This window comes from Arachis hypogaea, chromosome 20 (assembly GCF_003086295.3).
Source record: "Arachis hypogaea cultivar Tifrunner chromosome 20, arahy.Tifrunner.gnm2.J5K5, whole genome shotgun sequence".
Lineage (NCBI taxonomy): Eukaryota > Viridiplantae > Streptophyta > Magnoliopsida > Fabales > Fabaceae > Arachis > Arachis hypogaea.
In genome coordinates, this window is record NC_092055.1 from 126,699,973 (window position 1) to 126,720,397 (window position 20,425).

Below are 20,425 nucleotides of genomic sequence, written 5' to 3' on the forward strand. Positions count from 1 at the left end.
GCACTTTGAATATTCACTAAATTCAAGTAGACATTAGTCTTAAAAAGTTGGACCACCAATGTGAAAGGTTCCCTGTCATCTCGTTCAAGTTGTGGAAGCACTTGGTCAACCAACTCTCCAAACAATGTACACTTAGTTTGAGTACTGATACTTCTCCCCATGTTGGCATGAAAAGGTAAATTTTAGAACAGAATTAAAAAATGAAATCAACTCAAATATTAAACATTATTACTCTAGGTCCTCCAACTGCAGAGTAATACGCTTGCTTTGGTGACCCGTGCGTGTGATAATTCCCCTGGCCTCTTCCTTTCCCACAACCTCACCTATGTAATCTACAATGAATAATGTTGCAGTTAAAATATATTACTTGAAATCATATTACATAATATTAAAAGCATAATATGAAGACTAAATTGATTGAACTTACCAAATAATAAATTTTTATCACTGGCACCATTTGACTCAAGCTCAGTAAAAGGACGAAACTTAAAAGGATTAAAAGCGAACGTCTCAATTGGTTGGAGCATCACCTCAGTCTTTGTATAAAAACTGAGCTTGTACTTGTATCAAGTTGTCCTAATCTTACCATTGTTAGTTGTAATAATAAAATTATGTATACTATAAATAGCATGCTCCTTTATTTGGTGTCTGAATGCTTCCAGCACAGGTTTAGAGATGGTTGCATGAATTCTATCACCCTGCAAGAGATTTTTCAAACAACAGGAACAAAACAAAATTACAATGCATAAAAATACAACTTCCAACCCATTAGAATTGCTCGTAAAATACCTTCACATCTTGTAATACCATCTCCAAATTGAACACCTCGTTCTCATTCCACTGGCTCGGGAACTCATACAATCGAACCACCCCCATAACCAATGATCAAGAAAGCATGATATCATTGATATCAGCGATAAGATCCACTGTTCCAGCCATATTTTCCCTCGAAACAATAACAACAGGATTCTGAGTAAGTAGAAATTAGATACAAAGGGTAATGAGCTATAACTTACTTGTGTATATGAAGTTGATCGTCCTGCTATATATAGACAATTCTCCATATCCCTATCCTTGAAATGAGCGGGAAAATCCTCTAATGAGCTCAAACTTGAATTGAAACACTTGCTGACGACACCAAACTGCAAGCTAGTAACACCCTCACACGCTCAATATTCCACGAATATCTGTAACCCAAGGTCACTTCAATTCTTCTTTTATATTGCGTCTCGAGGTGCAACTTTCCTTCAATATGCGCGGGAAGGGAGAGTGCATCACTGAACACTTCATATTGGAAGGAGTTTCACCGAGAATCCCACTAAGTTGCCCCTTTTTTTGGAGGGAACACTATTGTTGTGTCGCTGACGGAACTGCTGTATTGTAGAGAACCATTCCTAATAGAACCACTACTTGGAGACCTCATTTAAAAAGGCATCGTAACACTGGTCTGGACACATGTCATTATGGAGGAAGCCATGGTTACAGTGTGTTCCGTGCACGTGTTGGTCTGGAGAGAGTTTAGTGCTGGAGGGAATACTGTGGTGCTTCATTTACTGGACTACTTAACCTTTATATATTAGATAGATTCTCTTTTTTTCTTCCTATATGGACATATATTTTTTCGCTAACATGATCCCTAACTCTTTATTGATTATTTTACGGGACAATTAAAATTTTTAAGTAAAATTAAAATTTTAAATTCTTTTAGAAATTAAATTACGATAAAAAATAATTTTAATTTTCATTTCATATAATAATTAAAAAAGTTATCAGAATAGCGGTTAATATATTTTTACTATTAATCATTCTGTGTCAAAAATAAAACCATGACTAAATATGCTAAGTTAAGGACGGTAAATTAAAATTTTAGGAAATTAAATTGAAGTATGAATGAAATTTAAAGGACTAATTTAACAATTTTTACGAGTAAACATCCAATTCGAGATTTTTTAATTTAAATTAAATAATGATATAATTTATCGATATATATAAACTGCAGAATAATTATTTAAATAAATAATGTACCACATTTTGGATATTGTGAGACAAATACGAATATAGGGGTATCCCAAGTATTGAGAGTCTGTGATATGACGCATGAAAAATTCAACGTATTTAGGGTGCACCTGAGATACGTTGCAGGCGAAAAAACCGATACTAAATATCCGAAATGCGTTTCAGAAGCTGATGCAAGTCACAGCACCTGAAATAGAGTCAACAGAAATTAGGATCACAGTATCCGAGATATAGTCTAACTCTCTCCTTAAATAAAATTTTCCTATATTATCGCATTATATTTTTTAATAAAATAATGAAGCAAACAAATATTTCACATTTTTTTACTCTTCTTTTAAAAATAGTATTTATTCTCACTAGTTAATACTATTAGTATCACGAAAATATGAACGAATAAGAAGACGATTTATAGATCATATTAATTTTATCAACATTCTTTTTTTTTCAAAAACATATATTATATAATAATATATACCCAAATATCGAATTTTTTTATTTAAATTAAAAAATATAATATTTACCGATTTAAATAAATGTATAAGTATTTACTGAAATATATTTAGAGTCATATCTCGGGGTGCAGTGGGAGAAACCGAAAATCAAACGTATCTCGGATGTAGTGACCCCATTATGTGTAACAGGACTAGCTGGTCATAACTCGGGTGCACCCGAGATATGCTCATATTCTGACATGGGGCACTGCGTCTGAGATACGTGTAAGGAAGCAAAAGAGGGGCACTGCATCCGAGATATAGTCAAGATTATAATTAGGGTCTCAGCACCCAAGATATGTTGTACAATAAGTCTATTTATAGAGACCATCCCAATACCTCTCCTCACACAATTTACAAACCATTCTTTTCTTGTCTTCTTTCGATTTTGCTCTAATGGAGAACAATCAATACTTTTTTGTGGTGGTTTATCCGAATGGGATAGTCAGACACGGTGATAAAGGAGTGATATTTGAGTCTGACAATACTGTGATGTTGCGCACTTACCGGATGAAGGAATGGTTTATCCAAATGGGATAGTCAGATAGGCTAAAATATCACTGCCGATGCAAGGAATTCTCCAATGGTTGTCCGTGAAGTCTTCGTGTGTCATTACGACAGAACTTGAATTACTAGTATATTTTACATTATATTGTGGATGCATTAGACTCTATACGTTTGTTTTTTGTTTAGCATGTTGTTGACATTAGATCAATATTCGCAGGGAGGTACGTCGGTTCGGTGGATCGCATACCTGTCTGGCACCAACCATGTCTCAGGACCATGCACAACTGGATAGTGGGTTGATTTGCAAGGTTGTGTTACCTATGATAAAGACTGATCCTTTGGTGTCTATCCCAGTGTTGCAAAGTGTTGTCCATCAAAGTTACCATTTTAAGCCCTCGTATCGGAAGGTGTGGATGGCAAATCAAAAGGCAATTGCCAAGATCTATGGCGACTGGAAAGAGTCATACAATAGGATTCTGGCTCTCTTACAAGCCTTGCAGGAGTGCCTCCCAGGCACAATCCACGAGTGCAATGATGTCCCTTATTACAACGGGGATATGGTTGATGGAGAGTGGAGTCAGTTTGATAAGGTTTTCTGGATATTTCCTCCATGTATTGAAGCGTTTAAGCATTGCAAGTTATTTGTATCGATGGACGGAACACATCTGTATGGCAAGTATGGGGGCGTGCTTTTGATTTCTGTGGCTCAAGACGGTAACAACAATATTCTTCCTATAGCTTTCTCATTAGTGGAGTCTGAGACAATGGAGTCATGGTCTTTTTTCCTCTCAAATTTGAGACAACATGTTACTCCATAGCCAGGAATCCTAATCATATCAGATAGATCACAGGCCATTCGCGCCGCTCTCAATGCACCTCACAATGGATGGCATCCCCCATCAGCATATCATGCTTACCGCATCCGGTACATGGCATCAAACTTCAATTCTAGGTTCAAGTCAACCGAGGGTAAGAGGTACCTGATAAATGCGGCGTACAGTCTGAGTAAGGAAGGATGCGACTGGTACTTGGATGCTTTAGGTACACTGTCCCGTGAGATGGTGGATTGGGCTCTTCGTTTCAGGAAGGAATTGTGGTTGCAGCATTGCGACGAAGGTCGTCGGTATGGTCACATGACTACAAACTTATCGGAGTGTATAAATGCCATGCTTAAGGGAACGAGGAATCTTCCAATGGCAGCGATTGTTCGGGCAACGTATGAGCGGTTGCAACAGTTGTTTGTGCGTAAAGGACGCGAAGCACTTGCTCAGTTACAGGGTAGACAGATCCACTCGCAGCGGCTGTTGGAAGCTATAGATAAGAACAGAGAGAGTTTGCCGATGTTGCGAGTCACCCATTGTGATCGTAGGACATCCGTTTTTAGCGTGAAAGAGATGGAGCCATTAGATGCTTGGTCACAGACATCATATCGGGTTCGTCTTTCCGAGCGTACATGCGATTGTGGCCTGTTCCAGTCATTGCATTACCCATGTCGACACGCCCTGGCGGCATGTGCAGCTGCGAGTATCGAGTGAGGTCATTTTGTGGACCCCGTGTACACGATGGCCTTTGTATTCAAAGTATACAAGAGGGAGTTTTCGCCGATACCAGACGAAAAGATGTGGCCTCCATGGTACAGTACACGCCTGAAGCCCAACCCAGCCATGAGGAGGAAGGCATCGGGTAGGCCGGTATCCACTCGGATCCGGAATGAGATGGATGCCATTGAGCATGCGAAGAAGAGATGTGGGCTCTGCTGCGGAGAGGGCCACACCAGACGTGGGTGTCCCAATGCGCCCCACTCGGATCCATGACGACGCATGCAGTTTAGGGTTTAGGTCTTTTTGTTTCAATGTTGTCACTTTGATGTACTGATTGTTATTAGATGTGTTTAATGTGTAATGAAGCATAATTTCTATATAACTAGTTACCTTCGATTGTTATGGGACCATTTTTCATCTATAACATTACAATATTTTCATCGAAAAAGCATACAATATATTTATAACATCAGATCTTAACTATATCTCGGATGCAGTGCTCCTGTTTTACTTCCTTGCACGTATCTCGGATGCAGTGTCCCATGTCAGAATATGAGCATATCTCGGATGCCGTGTATCCGAGATGCTCTTTTGTTCATATCTCGGGTGCACCCGGGATATGACTAGCGCGTCCCGTATCACAAATCAAGGTCACTGCATCCGAGATACGTGTGTTTTTCAGTTTTTCCCACTGTATCCGAGATATGACTCCAAATATAATTTGATAAATACTTATATGTTTATTTAAATCGGTAAATATTATTTTTTAATTTAAATTAAAAAACCTCAAATTTCTTTGTCATTAAGATATTCTTTGGACTAATTTTTGGTGACTTTTCTTTGGACTAATTTGATAAAAAGAAATATTTTTTTAGTTCTTCCATAAAAATATTTAATTTTTCATAAAATACAAAAATACTCTTTTCTTTAATTTTTAAAGGAATAAAATACTTTTTAAGATTTATTTTATTTAATTATAGTATAAATTAAAAATTTAATTTTAAAATTATTTAAACTAATCTTTTTAGTTAATTTTAAGACTAAAATACCCTTTAAAAAATTAATTTCAGAAAGACTGAAATAATTTTTTGGATTAATTTTGTTTACTTATATTATAAATAAAATTTGAATTTAATAATAAAAAGACAAAAATATACATTTTAAGATTAATGTGTTAATATTTTTAGAAATAATTTTAATAGTTAAACGTAGAATAATCAATAATATATTAGTTAAATTAAATAATATATTGAATATACTTATCTAAAATCACTCTAATTTCTGTTTTGATCGTATTTTAGGTGCTATAACTCGCATTAGTTTTTGAACGCATCTCAAGAGTTTAATATCCGTTTCTCCTCCTGCAATGTATTCTGCATGCACTCTGAATACATAAGATTTTTCACACATTATACTTCAGAATCTCAATACCTGATACGCTTATATACGTACTTGCCTCACATTATCTGAGATGTGGTACATTATTTATTTAAGTAATTATTCTACAGTTTATGTATATTGATAAATTATATAATTATTTAATTTAAATAAAAAAATTAAATCCGGCCCTTGTTCATTTTCACGAAGGACAAGACAATCTCTGGAAAAAAAAAGAACATTTCGACCCTCAACTTTTACATTTTGGGACAATAGAATTTTTTTTTTAAAAAATTTGTTAAATAGTAATAAAAATTAGTTTTATAGGGGTTTTATTTGTAATGTGGGGGTTTTAAACTCCCACAAACTATTAATAAGTTTGTTTTTGAAAAATTTCTTTGTCAACAGCAATGTTCTGAAAACCGGACCGGACCGGTCGGTTCGACCGGTTTAACCGCGAACCGGCGATGCAGACGGTCCGGTCCTCCTGCAGAAACCGTCCTAGAAAGAACCGGTGACGAACCGGCGAACCGGCCAAAAACCGGCCGGTTGGGCCGAACCGGTAACCGGCCGGTTCTGCATAAACGACGTCGTTTCATTATTTAAAAAAAAAAAAAAAGAAACCCTTAACCCGACCCGACCCGACCCGAAGAGCACCCTGACCCGGTGACCCCAACCACCCCCCGTTTCTTCCCCCGAATCCCTAATTCTGTGTGTTCTGTGTTGTTCATCTTCGTGAGAGAAGAGAATAGCGAATGAGAGAAGACTGAAGCTGACCCTCCACGCCCGAACCCCAGCCTGCCACCGCCCCCTCCTTCGTCGCCGCGGTCACCGGTCAACAGCCCAACCACCGTCGCCTGGTCGTCAGCCCAAGTAACCCTCCTTCTTCGCCTGGTTCCCTGCCCAGTAGCCAGCCGTCTGCCTCGTCTTCATCTGCCCCGTCCCATCGTCTTCATCGTCACGCGGTGAGTAACTCGTCTCAGCTCATCTTTGTTCTTCAATTCTTTGCCTCTGTGAACTTCGACTTCCCCTATGTGAACTTCAACTTGCTTCTGTGAACTTGAACTTGCCTCTGTGAACTGACTTCCTCTGCTCATCTTTGTTCTTTGCCTCTGTGAACTTCTTTGTTAGTAACTTGGTTTGCACTTCAAATTCTGTTTGTTAGTAACTTGGTTTGCAGCTTCAAATTCTGTTTCTTGGTAACTTGGTTTGCAGCTCAATTTCTCAATTTCTGGTTGTTGGTAACTTGATTTGCAGCTCAATTTCTGTTTGTTGGTAACTTGGTTTGCAGCTGAATTTCTGTGTGTTGCACTGTTGCTCAATTTCTGTTTCTAGTTCAATTTGTGTTTGTAGTTCAATTTCTGTGTGTTGCTCAAATTTCTGTTTTGTAGCTCAAATTTGTTACTGTTTTGTACTTTGTTAATGCTGGAAACTGACTCGGTTTTGCATATTTGTTGACTGGCTGAATTTCTCAAATTTGTTCTGCATAATTGTTAATGTTCATTGTGTAGAATGTAGATAGAATTGTTAATGTTTATTGCTGTGGCTGTTTTTAATTTCATATATGTTTTATTAATTTTAGTTATGGAAGATAGTATTAATCAAGAAGCAACTGCTGATAACAATGATTCTGTGAATAATAACATGCCTGCCGATACTCCTATTTCGAATGATGCTGCTAATCCTAATTCCCGTAGTGCTAACGATAGTCAATCACAAGGTTCTTCGAACCTTAGGGGAAAAATAGATTTAGCTTGGAAATATGTTGCTCTACAAACAGTGAATGGAAAACCACAGTATCAATGTTTATTTTGTCTACAAGTTTTCAATGGAGGTGGAATTCACAGGATGAAGAAACATCTAGCAAAGGTTACCGGAGACGTGAAAAAATGTCCTAAAGTTCCATATGATGTGGAAAAACAGATGGAAAGTTTGTTGAAAGATATTCAGGCCAACAAAAAGAAAAGAAAAGTAAGTTTTGGTGAAGAGGGTGGTGATGAGGTAGAGGATGCAATTGATGAGGCAATCCAAGAAGAACAGGAACAGCAGCGTACCTCGAATCAGCAAGGAGTTGGAGGCGATCCAAAGAAAAAAGCCAAAGTCATTCCTCCTATGTTTGCACCAAGAACAACTCCAGGAGCTCAACCAAGTATTAAGAGTGCTTTGCAAAACAAAGAGGCGATACACGAGGTTGATAAACGATTTGCTCGGTGGCTTTTGGATTGTAAAATTCCATTTAATGCTGTGATGTCGCCATATTTCCAAGATATGTTGGATGGTGTTGCTGGTATTGGACCTGGTTACAAGGGGCCTTCTTATGATAAGTTAAGGGTTCATTTGTTGGCTGATCTTAAAAGAGAAAGTCAAATGCTAGTTGATAGTTATAGGAGTGCATGGAAGAAAACTGGATGTACCCTCATGGCGCATATTTCTAACCTTGCAACTCGTGCTTCAAAGATCACAGTATTTGTGTACAATCATACAGTTTTCTTATCTTGGCTAAGAGAAAGACCTAAGTGGAGAGAAATTGTACGTCCTGGTGCAACCCGGTTTGCAACTGTGTTTATTACATTGAAGAGCATCTTTGACCGTAAAAAGGAGTTGCAACAATTGGTTGTAGATTCAATTTTCACTGATCACAAATTAGGAAGGAGTGCTACTGGTAGAGCTGTGAGTGCTATTATTCTGGATGCAAAATTTTGGGACGATTGCTTTACTGTATGTAAACTTGTGAGCCCTCTGATTTACTTGCTGAGGGTTGTTGATGCTGATGACCCCCCATCTTTGGGGTATGTTTATGAAGGAATGTTAAGGGCAGAAGATGCAATTAAGGAGATGTTTAGGCAATCCAAGACTGCATATCAGCCATACACAGATATTATCAACTCAAGATGGGACAAGCATTTGAAGAAAGATCTTCATGCGGCAGCTTACTTCCTGAATCCTAAATTCTTTTTTAATGAAAATTATAAAGAAGCACCTGATGTTATGCGAGGTTTGCTTGATCTTGTTACCTTGTATTGCAAGTGTAACAATTTGGATTCAGTTCAGGCAATGAAAGAAATACATTTATATAGAGATCGGAAGGAAAGTTTTGATAGACAAGAAGTTATTCCAGCTGCATCTGAACTTAAGCCTGGTAAGAATATGGTTGAATATTTGTTTTAACTTGTTTTATGCTCCTATGTTCTTAATTAATATCTTATAATATGTTATGGTTTTATAATTGGTAGATGAATGGTGGAGGTTATTCGGAGGCTCTGCTCCATGTCTACAAAAGATAGCTGTTCGCATTCTTAGCCAAGCATCTGCTTCTTCTGGGTGTGAGAGAAATTGGAGCCTTTTTGACCAGATTCATACAAAAAGAAGAAATAGATTGGAGCATGATAGACTCAATGACATTGTTTATGTTACCTATAATTTGCGTCTTAAATCCAGGTAATATATGTTTCATGAAATACTATATTGTTTCATTTGTAATCTTTATCATAATAAATTTGTAAATTATTAAATCTCTATATATTGTATTTAAATTTTTAGGAAGGAAAAAGAAAAAAGAAAGCAAAAGACACAACATGATCCAATTGATTATGAAAGTATCAGTCAAGTTGACTTCTGGGTGACTGAAGAGGTTGTAGAGAAAGAGCCTGATCTTCCTAGTAATGTGGATGACTTATTGCGTGAGTATAGTATATTTAGTTTCTAATGATTTATTAGAATGTTCTTAGTTTATAATATAATGATAACATTTCTATTTTATTAGGTGAAATTGATGCTGATTTATATCAAAGTGGTGGTGGTAGTAGTGGTCTTTATGCTGCATCTCTTTCTTCTGCTGATCAGGGTGGGAATGAAGGTGAAGATCATCCCACCGAAGCAGATTTGCAACAAGTTCTTGCGGATTTTGATAATTGATAAACAATGATGTTGGGATTTAATATTTACATATGCTTTTATTACTATTTAACTTTTGAGTTTGGATTTTGATAAGATCATATGTATTTGGTTGATGATATTTTATGTAGTGTTTTTAATTTCGAAGATATTTTAAGATTTTTATCAGACTATAATTATATTTTAGGATATGTATTTATAATTTTTTTATTATTCTACTCTAAAACGGTTTTTCCGGTTGAACCATCGGTTGAACCGGTTAGACCAGTAAACCAGTGAACCAGTGACTAGAGCGGTTTGATGACCGGTCCGGTTTTCTGAACCTTGGTCAACAGCGATTAAGTGGAGAAAGATCATTGATGAAAATGATGTGACAAGAAAAAAAAAGTAATTGTACAAAAATCTTTTAAAGAAAAAAAAATAGCATTGAATAAGAAAAAAATATTAATGTTGATAATATTGGTATGAGTGATGATAGCAGATGAGGAGATAATGATGATGATAAAGTATGATTACACAATAAAAATATAGAAGAAGAAATGATAACGATGACAATGAAAAAGGTGGTAGTAGCAGCGGTCATAATTGATTATATTGTTAAAAAGAACTTTAGAGTTTAGAACTTCTACAAAATATATAAATAAAACTCCCAAAAAATAATTGTAAATGAAAAAGTTGAGAACAAAAGTTTTCCCTTTTTGAACAGAAATAGTCATATTATTCATAAAAATAAACAAAAATTAGATTAGATGTTTACTCTTAATTCTACTACATATAAAATAAACGTTTTTTTATTATAAAATTTGAAATTGTAATTACTAGATAATAAGATATTAAAATATTGATCATATTTGACAAATAGTATTAATTTCTTCTCTTAATAGTTAATATTCAATTTTTTAACACGGAATAAGTAAAATGGCATTTACTCCGAATTTTCTATTGAATTCCAAGACCCAAGATGTTTATACCTATTTTTGTTGAAAATAAATAAATAAATGAACTTCGCCCGCTACTGGTAAGTTGATTCATATTTTTTGGTGACTTTTTTTTTTTTGGTGACTAAGTTGATTCATATTTGATAACTCGTATGAAAGCTTATTCCTTTTGGTAATTGCTAATGGCCAATGACAATGTTGCATCTTGATCTGGTCACTTACAATATAATTCTAGGGTTTATTGGTTATAACACCTATGAATTCTTAATCAATGAATCAAAACATTAGATCCTTACTACATTGTTCATTTTCAGTACTATTTTTCATTATTATTATTTATAGTGCATATAACATTGCAATTATTCATAATATGGTAGCGATTAAAATGGGGATGAAGCAGCAGGAAGAGTATGATGGCGATGGTGCTGCTGCTGTTTCTTCCACACAGAAAATGGTGTTTGCTTACTATGTCACTGGTCATGGATTTGGCCACGCAACTCGTGTTGCGGAGGTAACCTCTCATTTCTCATCCTCATTCTCATTGTCATTGTCATTCATGATTCATTATTTGGATATTGCATTGCACTTAAGTTTGAATTGCAATTTCAATTTCAATTGCATGTATATATGTAGGTGGTGAGGCATCTAATCCTTGCTGGTCATGATGTTCATGTGGTCACTGCTGCTCCTGAATTTGTTTTCACCAACGAAGTGCATTCTCCTCGCTTATTCTTTCGCAAGGTGAGTTTACTTCATTTTAGCTTGATTCAGAATTAGTTTGATAGTTGGATCCACTTCAAAATGGGGTTGTTCATGATCTAGATTAGTTGGACTGTATATGGATATGTTTGTTATGGAATGAAATGAATGCTAGGATCATAGCCTGTATAGGTGTTTATTTTTGTGAACAGAAAAAAAAAAAAGCACATGCTTTACTACGTGTAATGATAATTGTACTCACCTTGAATTAAACATTGGGTTGACACACACCTTCACCACCATTGGATTGGGTGTTGTCTCACTTCAAATCATGGTAACGGTTTTGTGAACTGGCTTGGTATTTGATGCAAAATGAGCACATCAATCATTTACTCATTCAGTAAAAGGAGTAAAAGAATTACTATAGTTAGTCCATGCTATTTTAATTTGTTGTGCGTTGGAGATTTATCATTTTCTAGAGTTGTATTCTCGGATCTGGACATTCATGTCATTCAAAAGCACATAATTCTTACAAATTAGAGATACATTTATCCATTTTTTTTCAAGTTGGTTTTGGAGTGTGGAGCTGTTCAATCAGATGCTTTGACAGTCGATCCCCTTGCCACTTTGGAGAGGGTAAAGAAACATAACTTCTTAGTTCAGTTAGTTGATTAGTTATAGTAAAGATGATCAATGCTTGAACTTTAAATTGTTCTTCTTCTTTGTATTTGGTTATATTAGTATACTGAGGAAACAGTGAAGCCCCGTGCTGGTATCTTGGTAAAAGAAGCAGAGTGGCTGAAATTCATCAATGCTGACTTAGTGGTAAATAAATTATTCTTACCATTTATTCTCATGCCAGCCATTTTTGTATGAAGAGAATACACTGTATCTGGTGGACCCTTCTAAAGCTGATATGAAAATGCAGGTATCTGATGTTGTCTCCACTGTATGTCGTGTAGCAGCCGATGTTGGTATACCCTCTGTTTGTGTGGCCAATTTCAGGTAATCTTCCTCCCCTTTTGTGACTGGTGCCACACTAAAAGAAAGTGTAGGAAATAAAATTACTGTCCCAAAATGTCTATGTCCTTTCATCTTAGCATTAAGATCTCTCTTCATCGTGTATTCTTTCAAAAACCTGATTGGTATAAATTCTTTTTGACTCCATCACATCACTAAGTTGCTTGTTCACTTTCTAATTCACTGCCTAAATTAAATAGTCTTTACTATTAATAAAAAATTTAATCGTAAATGATGCGATTAGAAACTACTTCATTTTAGCACTTGAGAGTTGAGATAAATCGGATTGCTTATTTTTCATAAGCTGCGTCAATAATTATTGCTCATTCGATATCTTTGTGATTTCAGTTGGGACATCATCTATCTGGATTATGTCATGGCTGCTGGACCTGATTCTCGTTCGATAGTTTTGCAGGTATCAACAATATTCTATATAGAAAGTTATCTTTCTGTTCTGCCGTTTGAGAGAAATTTTAGGTTTCTGATTGTGTATCTTAAAAAATTTGATGCTAGTTTGGGATTTAATATATGCATCTAGTTTCTGAATCTGATCCGTTATTTATGGTGCATACTAAATGACTTTATGAAGCCCCACAGAAAAAGATAAAAGTCAAGCCAAGTAAAATCCTTTCAACTTTTATTATTTTTTAACAAAGATAAAAGGTGCAGTTGCATATTTATCGATGCAGATAGCTGAAGACTATTCTAATTGCAATTTCCTTATCCGCCTTCCAGGATATTGCCCAAGTATGTTAGTTCTTATAAAATTTCACAACAATTTCGTAAAATTATTTAAATAGCTGTCTAAATCTTGTCTTTTTAACAGTATTTGTTGCATATTTGCAGTGCCCGCTTTTCGCAATGTTATTGATGTGCCTCTTGTTGTGAGGAGGCTGTATAAATCCACAGAAGAGGTACTGCAACAGTACAACATGAACCTTTGCGGAGATTTTCCATACGATGGTTTCGTTCCTAATCTATGAGCATGTAATTTTCGTTGTTGAAAAGGTGAGGGAAGAACTAGGGATAGCAGACAATGTGAAACTAGTCATTCTCAACTTTGGTGGCCAGGTTATTCCTTAAATTCCATTTTTAGGTACTAGAATTATATATATATATATTTGTCTGGTTATAAAATAGTTTACTTTGAAGCAATTTGTTTCCTTAAGTGTTCAAGCCTCCAATTCACTTCATCTGAACCTTCAGTTAAATACTGATTTGAATTATGAACACAGTTTACAATTTTCTTGCTAATTGTCTGTTGGATCAATCTTCGTTTTACGAGTTTGTTACTTCATCATGACCTTATATTTTTAAGTGTTACCTGTATTTGGACCATTGGCCTCAGTATAAGCAGAGCCACTACCGTCATCGGACATTCTGAATTCTTCCTGACTATATACTGTCTATCCTTGTCCCAGCCATCAGAATTGAAACTGAAGGAGGAGTTTTTGCCTTCTGGTTGGTTGTGCCTGGTACTCATCAATGATTCTTCTTTATATATGTTTGATTAAAATTATTCCTCGATTAGTATACAGTTCTTAATTGGTCGTGTTGCTTTTCGGATCCAGGTTTGTGGTGCTTCTGACACTCAAGACCTTCCTGCAAACTTCAAAAAACTTCCCAAAAATGTTTATACACCTGATATTATTGCAGCATCTGACTGCATGATCGGTTAGTATGAAATATCCTTCGGTTTGGAGCTGGACAAAAAAATAATATGCTAATAGCACCTTTGAATTTTTTAGGAAAACTTGGATATGGCAGTGTGAGTGAAGCCCTGGCATACAAGTGTCCTTTTGTCTTTGTACATAGAGAATATTTCAATGAAGAACCTTTTCTAAGAAAAATGCTTGAAGTGCTCACTCTCTCTATCTCTCTCAAATTTCATTCTCAGTGTTTTCTTGATCTCTTTTTAATTGTTTTTTATTTTCTCCCTTAGCATTATCAAGGTGGCATTGAAATGAGTAGGAATGATTTACTCTCTGGTCATTGGAAACCTTATCTTGAACGGGCAATGAGTTTGAAGCCATGCTATGAAGAAAGCATCAATGGTGGGGAGGTACCCTTTAATTCTTGAATGAATTGACTCCTATTTCTGCACAAGTAAATATCGTCATGTAATGTCATATACAACTTTGAGCTTTATTTGTTTAACGGTTGATTTTCTTGTAACTCTTGCAAGAGTGTCCCCTAGTCTATATAGTAGACAGGGGATGTCAATAAAATATAAATATAAATTAAAGTTGGCCTTTGGATTTGTCTGTATCAAATTTTGTATCTCCAAATATTTTGAATGTGAATTCCTTTCCAACATGTGATTAATATGCCATAGCAAATAGGTTTTTAGAAAGGGCAATCTTTAAAAGCTTGAAATATTTTTTAAAAATATCTTTATTTTACCACTGATGGACCAAGAACAAGGTTTCTTTACCTTACCATTGAATCTGCCACTAGTAGTAATTTTACCTTTTGGGATGAGTTCTCTTCCTCTAGTTTTAGTTTGCCTTGGAGAATGCTTAAGAGCTTAATCTTTAACCGGATTTAATTGTCTATTGATCACACTACCTTGCATTCATTGTTCTTCTTATGAACATGATTTTAGGTTTGTTCTTTTTTTCCATTCTGATTCTGACATGTAAGTGCTTATGTATTTCCAAAGTTTGATTTTTATTTTTATTTTTCAAATAAACATTTTAAAAATACAGGTGGCAACCCAGATCTTGCAGGAGATTGCTTTGGGAAAATATCATGCTTCAGTCAATGTAAAATGGATTCTAACACCTATTAATAGCAGTGTTTGTTTTTGTCAAAATTTTCTTATTCATTGGCATATTGACTTGATAATATGTAGCATAGCGAGGCAAAAAGATCGTGTGATGCCGCAGTTCCAGATGATCAACGACGAAGAGCCATTGGTCAAGATGATATTTTGATCCCAGAATGGTATGCAAATGCTGGAAAACAACTTGATTGCTAATCATCATATTTGTAAGTATTAATCCATGTTTACAACATACGGGTAAATCATATTCAAATTCATGTTTATAATTTTGTTGTATGGTTCCTAATACATAAGTCATTTGTTTTTGCTAAAGGTTCTTCATGGAAATGTTGAAGGTTTTCCAAGATACCTCTTTGCTTTGAGAAACAAACAATGCTGGCGATTAAGGTTATGCTGCTCTTCAACTATAGGGACATGATCATGTCATATGAAAGTAATCACGTTTATAAATTTATTTGTAATTGATAAAAAGTTCAAAATATTTCTAAAGAAAATGAAGTGCATGGCCTGTAAAATATATATTTCAGATACATCTTAAGCATAATATGTAACCCCTTATTTTCACATTTGGGAACTCACTTTAACCTTATTCTAAAATTTGACGATTCTCAACAAAATGTTATTCTTCTACTGTCATCTCATTCTCATTCTGAAGTAGATACCAAGAAATAGCAATTACCCGGCCAGGTTAACAACATACATATTATAATTAATTAACGCAATATACAGTGATATCAAAAAGATAATAATAATAATAATAATAATAATAATAATAATAATAATTACTATTACTGACAATTATGGACTACGGTGATATATAAATAATTAATAGCTTATATTATTCTCTGTCGTATCACTGACAATTATAGGGAATTTAGTAACTACAGATTTGTAGTTATTAATAAAAAATCATAGAGTTTATCTATCAAATTAAAGCTTATCTATTCACTGAGCAAGTGAGAATTGACATAAATACACTGCGCCTTCAAAAAGAATCCCAGGAAGGAAAACTACTTATTAAATTGCAAAACCTTTAATTACACTGCCATTCAATTTCAACCAAAAATCAATATTAATCCATTGAATCTTTGACTAGAACTTCACTAATATCCATTTAATTACGGGAACCTTTGACAACCCAGGATTTAAATACCAGAAATCTGTGACAAAATCTCCATTACATTGAATGAAGCAACCAAGAGGTAAACTTGAGGATTTAAAATAAGCATTTGGTTTATAATTACAAGAGAGATTAGATAAGCTACCCAGATATCCTAAGAAGATTTCTTCTAGAACACATTGCCATTTTGTAACTAATTGACATAGGAAAAACTTGGTCGCACACAGTCGTAAGCTCAGGCATCTTACTTTGACTTGTCGTTTAAGGTTACAAGAGATCTAACCACGCCTGGTCCTATCTTATCAGCAAGGGCACCTGTCTCTGAAATAAGTAATGATTTTTCCTTCACTATGCTCTGTAGCTTTTTTGCCTCGAAGTCAAGTCGAGGTTGATCTGTAATTACAAAGCTCAGTATGAGGGATACACCAATCTACAGTTAATATATATCAGTTCTATGCTTGAAGGAACTAAGTCATAGATACGATTTAAACTCTGAACTCAGGAATAACAGTGATCATTAATGAACAGGAACAGATATAATCAGTCTCATCAGAAATTCAGAATTACACGTTGATGCATAATGATGATAAATCTTTAATATGTTCTAATCATGTGTAGGATATGCGTACCAAGATGAAAAAACAAGGAACGTATGTCAAAAATTCCAAACTACTTTCAGGTAAAAAGGGTAGAGTTAAATTTGTCTTCGGCATTGCAGGATTTGCAATAACATGAAAAAATTGTTGCCATAATGAATTCAAACCATTAGACTGTAACATAGGTAATTTCAATAAAGATGAATTTTTACATGCAACTAAACAAACAGATAAATACAACAAAGACACATGCTTGATAATTCAAATATCAAATTGATAATTCAGTCTAGACTCCAAACAAATGCATGAAATATGGCTTGTATTTCCATCCAACATTAATATATTAAAGCATATAACAAGGAAAACAATCATCTGTCATAAATATTTATTTTCCTAAATTGCACTCAATCTAAAATTTGTTACCGAACTTTACTGTCAAATAACCACGACACAAATGATAACTAAGCAAGACTTTTGCACAAGCACATTGGGAGAAAAGAAAAATGGAACGGGTTTTTATTTTGTGGCACTACTAACAGAGGCATGCATTTATGGTATTTTGATTCGTTGTCCCTATATTTTACTTCTTTAGAGGATAGGGTGGGATGGAATGAACAATTAACCTGTTTCCAAGATAGTGTGGGCAGCATGGAATGGGATGCTGGCAAACATATCAGTTCCTGGAAACATCATCCATGTCTTCTCGAATGAATCATGGTTACCACAGGTGTTACACACTTCTTGCACCAAGGGTCTTGACCTCGTCCCTGTGACTCCCTTCATCATCGATTCAAAAGGAGTCGGAACACTAGTCTTGGTTGTCCGAGCCCTCTTCCTTAATGCAGTCAGTGCTTCTCTGTTCCCATTTCTCAATTTATCATTCTCAACCATCTGCATTTTTGCCCCAAATAGCATAGACAGTTAAGTACCGACTTAATTCCACAGAAAAGCCATTTAAAGGGACTGATGAGGGTATGGTAATGAATTGATGATTGAGATTCCTCAATGAAGTTGTTACCTTATGCCGGGCCAAAAGAAGAAGCTCGGCTTCCAGTTCCACTTCTGTTAATTTTTGTTGGAATTGTTTCATGGTGGGATCCATATTCCAAGAAAGGAACTCCTGCGAGTTGCAAATAAAAAACATATTTTCAAGCTAATGAAATAATGGTGGCCACCAATTTCAAAACAGTTATGAGATTCGGTTGACAATCAAGCATAGTTATCAAAACCGAACCGGTAATTGACAATGAGCTGTAAGGGGGCAGTTTATACAGCGAATTGCCCTGACGAATACTGAGTGTAAGGAGTAGAATAATACCGGACTACTCGACGAGACAAGGTCTCGTCTTTGTATCTCTCAAGCGTAGCTTGAGAGTGGAGAATCTCTTGGGGGGCCCGCTTTCTATCATAAACAATTATATTTATACTAATTTGGTTTATCCTTTTCCGGAGCTACATAATGATTTCGATTTTAGGGAGATGAAAATAATCTCTAGTAAATACTTGAGACCGGTCACTAATTCACCCGGTTGACCCGGTCATAATTAAATAAAAATAAAATTAACATCAAAAGTTAAAACTTAAAATACATGTCTTCACAAACATATTAATAACAATCAAATATCAATTCTTAGACATAACTAATAATGCAAAAAGAGATAATAAACTAGTCATTGGTACAAAATACTTTCTCAATTTAAATGAACAAGAGAGAGCAAAAGATAACACAATCAGTAAATCAAATCTGAGAAATAATCTGAAAGTCGGCATCTATATCTTCACAAGACAAATTTAAAGCTTGACCAACATTTTCTTCATTTTGATTTGCATCTATATCTATATTTGTGTATGTTTCACAAAACAATACCAAGATAATTCATAATAATACAAACAGAACAATTTAACTAAACAATTTTATTCCGAGTTGCAAAAAACATGAACTTCATTTTCAACTACAATAATTTTCAGCAGCAAAAGATTTAGCTCAAAAGATGATTTATAGATTTACAGCAACAAAAAAAAATAGCTAAGTGATTATTTCGGCAAGACAACAATAGCTTCAATCTTCAATGATGATAATCAGAAACAAATTTAAATGATTTTTAGCAACAAAAAAAATTTAACTAAGTGATTATTCAGCAAGACATCAACAAACTCAACATTCAATCAGTAACAAATTCATTCAGCAATGAACAAATTTAAGTTAAGTGACATGATATTCAGTAACAAATTTCAGCAACACATTCAATTTTCAGCAACAAATTCAACTTTCAGCAACAAAATCAGAAGTGCAGTGATGAATTAGAGCAACAAATTGAAACTGAAAGAAAGGGAGAATTTGTTGGAACTCACCAAATCGGTTGGGCGAAGGAAGATGACGGCGAGGTTCGAAGCAAGAAGACAAACGAAGACCAGCCCACCAGGACCTGATGCCTCTGCTGCCGGCGACAAGGAGATTAGGGAAGGCGTGGGTCTGAGTGCGAGACTGACGAGACAGAGAGCGACGACGACCGGCCCCGGGACCTGCTGCTTCTGCCGCGGCGACGACAATCGCGGGGAAGGCACGCTAGTTGGGTGTGAGACGGTGACGGTGAGGAAGCTGGTTCCGTTTGGTTCTGCCGCCGGCGAGGCGAGCGCATGAAGGCGGCGACTGCGCTTGAAACTGTGAGGACACAGCGCAACGAGTGGCTGAGTCCGAAACGATGAGTGCCAGACCGAGATGAGGGGAGAGACGAGAAAGTGACGCGGCGAGGGTGAGGCCGTGGAGTGTTGAGAGAGAAGAGAGACGAGGCTGGGGTGGGGGGTTCCATTCAGATTAGGCTTTCAATAGGGGGGACCTGAAACGACGCCGTTTCCAGGTAAAATAAAAAAAAAGTGAGAAACACAACCGGACCGGGTTGCATTAATCAGCCGGATCGAACCGGTTTCCACCGGGACTCATACTTGTTCAGTTCGATAAATGATTCGGTCCGACCAAATAACCGAATGACAAGATTTTCAATCGAACCGATCGAATCAAATTGGATTTGATAATCAAGAAGGAACACTAACAATTTTTGGTAATTTAAAAAAAATAAAACCTATTATCTGATATATAACGTCAACTCTTATAGAAATCAGAATTTTATTAACTGATTCATATAAAAACCACAAATAATAGAATTTCTGAAAAACAAAAATAAATCTATTCTATTTATTCTATTATATAAAAATCGGATGTCTACACTTAATGATGAAGCTGACGTGACATGCTTCGGAGAGTGTTTTTTGATTTAATTGTTTTAATTCATTCAATACAATTTATTGCACTGACTTAATTATATCAACTAATTGATTTGATTAAATATTTAAATATTAATATAATTTATTATAATTTATATTACTTAATTAATTATACTACATTAATTATAATTCGTTATATTAGTGCATTAGTCTTTTCAA

The 20,425-nt window shown here is 35.4% G+C and overlaps 4 protein-coding genes across 4 annotated transcripts; 3 read left to right on the forward strand and 1 right to left on the reverse strand.

Moving 5' to 3' along the window:
* The first annotated feature begins 3,277 nt into the window (after positions 1 to 3,277).
* LOC112786317 (uncharacterized) lies at positions 3,278 to 4,549 on the forward strand. Its single transcript, XM_025829707.1, has 2 exons — positions 3,278 to 3,728; positions 3,837 to 4,549. Exons 1-2 carry the CDS (start codon positions 3,278 to 3,280, stop codon positions 4,547 to 4,549), a joined length of 1,164 nt encoding a protein of 387 aa, XP_025685492.1.
* Positions 4,550 to 4,576: 27 nt separating this feature from the next.
* LOC112786879 (uncharacterized) lies at positions 4,577 to 9,847 on the forward strand. Its single transcript, XM_025830251.3, has 7 exons — positions 4,577 to 4,705; positions 6,341 to 6,505; positions 7,113 to 7,173; positions 7,524 to 9,071; positions 9,166 to 9,370; positions 9,473 to 9,612; positions 9,696 to 9,847. The coding sequence occupies exons 1-7, from the start codon at positions 4,577 to 4,579 to the stop codon at positions 9,845 to 9,847; spliced, it is 2,400 nt and encodes a 799-aa protein (XP_025686036.2).
* Positions 9,848 to 10,824: 977 nt separating this feature from the next.
* LOC112786318 (L-arabinokinase-like) lies at positions 10,825 to 15,630 on the forward strand. Its single transcript, XM_029296643.2, has 17 exons — positions 10,825 to 10,844; positions 11,107 to 11,275; positions 11,398 to 11,505; positions 12,031 to 12,099; positions 12,205 to 12,288; positions 12,392 to 12,468; positions 12,832 to 12,898; positions 13,173 to 13,230; positions 13,330 to 13,397; positions 13,492 to 13,554; positions 13,905 to 13,958; positions 14,055 to 14,157; positions 14,232 to 14,290; positions 14,426 to 14,545; positions 15,192 to 15,248; positions 15,338 to 15,429; positions 15,582 to 15,630. Exons 1-17 carry the CDS (start codon positions 10,825 to 10,827, stop codon positions 15,628 to 15,630), a joined length of 1,317 nt encoding a protein of 438 aa, XP_029152476.2.
* A 691-nt stretch (positions 15,631 to 16,321) lies between these two features.
* LOC112784439 (uncharacterized) lies at positions 16,322 to 19,860 on the reverse strand. Its single transcript, XM_025827640.3, has 4 exons — positions 19,337 to 19,860; positions 18,003 to 18,104; positions 17,608 to 17,875; positions 16,322 to 16,781 (listed from the first exon to the last, which is right to left on the reverse strand). Exons 2-4 carry the CDS (start codon positions 18,084 to 18,086, stop codon positions 16,633 to 16,635), a joined length of 501 nt encoding a protein of 166 aa, XP_025683425.1. The 5' UTR covers positions 18,087 to 18,104; positions 19,337 to 19,860; the 3' UTR covers positions 16,322 to 16,632.
* Between the last annotated feature and the right edge of the window lie 565 nt (positions 19,861 to 20,425).

Bases quoted from the DNA above. Each gene is read 5' to 3' on its own strand.
- LOC112786317 (XM_025829707.1), top strand. From the start codon at position 3,278: ATGTCTCAGGACCATGCACAACTGGATAGTGGGTTGATTTGCAAGGTT. The intron at 3,729-3,836 runs GTAACAACAATA...CTCCATAGCCAG, and splicing joins GATTTCTGTGGCTCAAGACG to GAATCCTAATCATATCAGAT.
- LOC112786879 (XM_025830251.3), top strand. From the start codon at position 4,577: ATGGCCTTTGTATTCAAAGTATACAAGAGGGAGTTTTCGCCGATACCA. The intron at 6,506-7,112 runs GTTCTGCATAAA...CTTGGTTTGCAG, and splicing joins GCCGAACCGGTAACCGGCCG to CTTCAAATTCTGTTTCTTGG. The intron at 9,613-9,695 runs GTGAGTATAGTA...CTATTTTATTAG, and splicing joins TAATGTGGATGACTTATTGC to GTGAAATTGATGCTGATTTA.
- LOC112786318 (XM_029296643.2), top strand. From the start codon at position 10,825: ATGAACTTCGCCCGCTACTG. The intron at 13,398-13,491 runs GTACTGCAACAG...GTTGTTGAAAAG, and splicing joins TGTATAAATCCACAGAAGAG to GTGAGGGAAGAACTAGGGAT. The intron at 15,430-15,581 runs GTATGCAAATGC...TTTTTGCTAAAG, and splicing joins GATATTTTGATCCCAGAATG to GTTCTTCATGGAAATGTTGA.
- LOC112784439 (XM_025827640.3), bottom strand. From the start codon at position 18,086: ATGGATCCCACCATGAAACAATTCCAACAAAAATTAACAGAAGTGGAA. The intron at 17,876-18,002 runs GTAACAACTTCA...GCAAAAATGCAG, and splicing joins TTCTTTTGGCCCGGCATAAG to ATGGTTGAGAATGATAAATT. The intron at 16,782-17,607 runs GTTAATTGTTCA...TTGTAATTACAG, and splicing joins CCACACTATCTTGGAAACAG to ATCAACCTCGACTTGACTTC.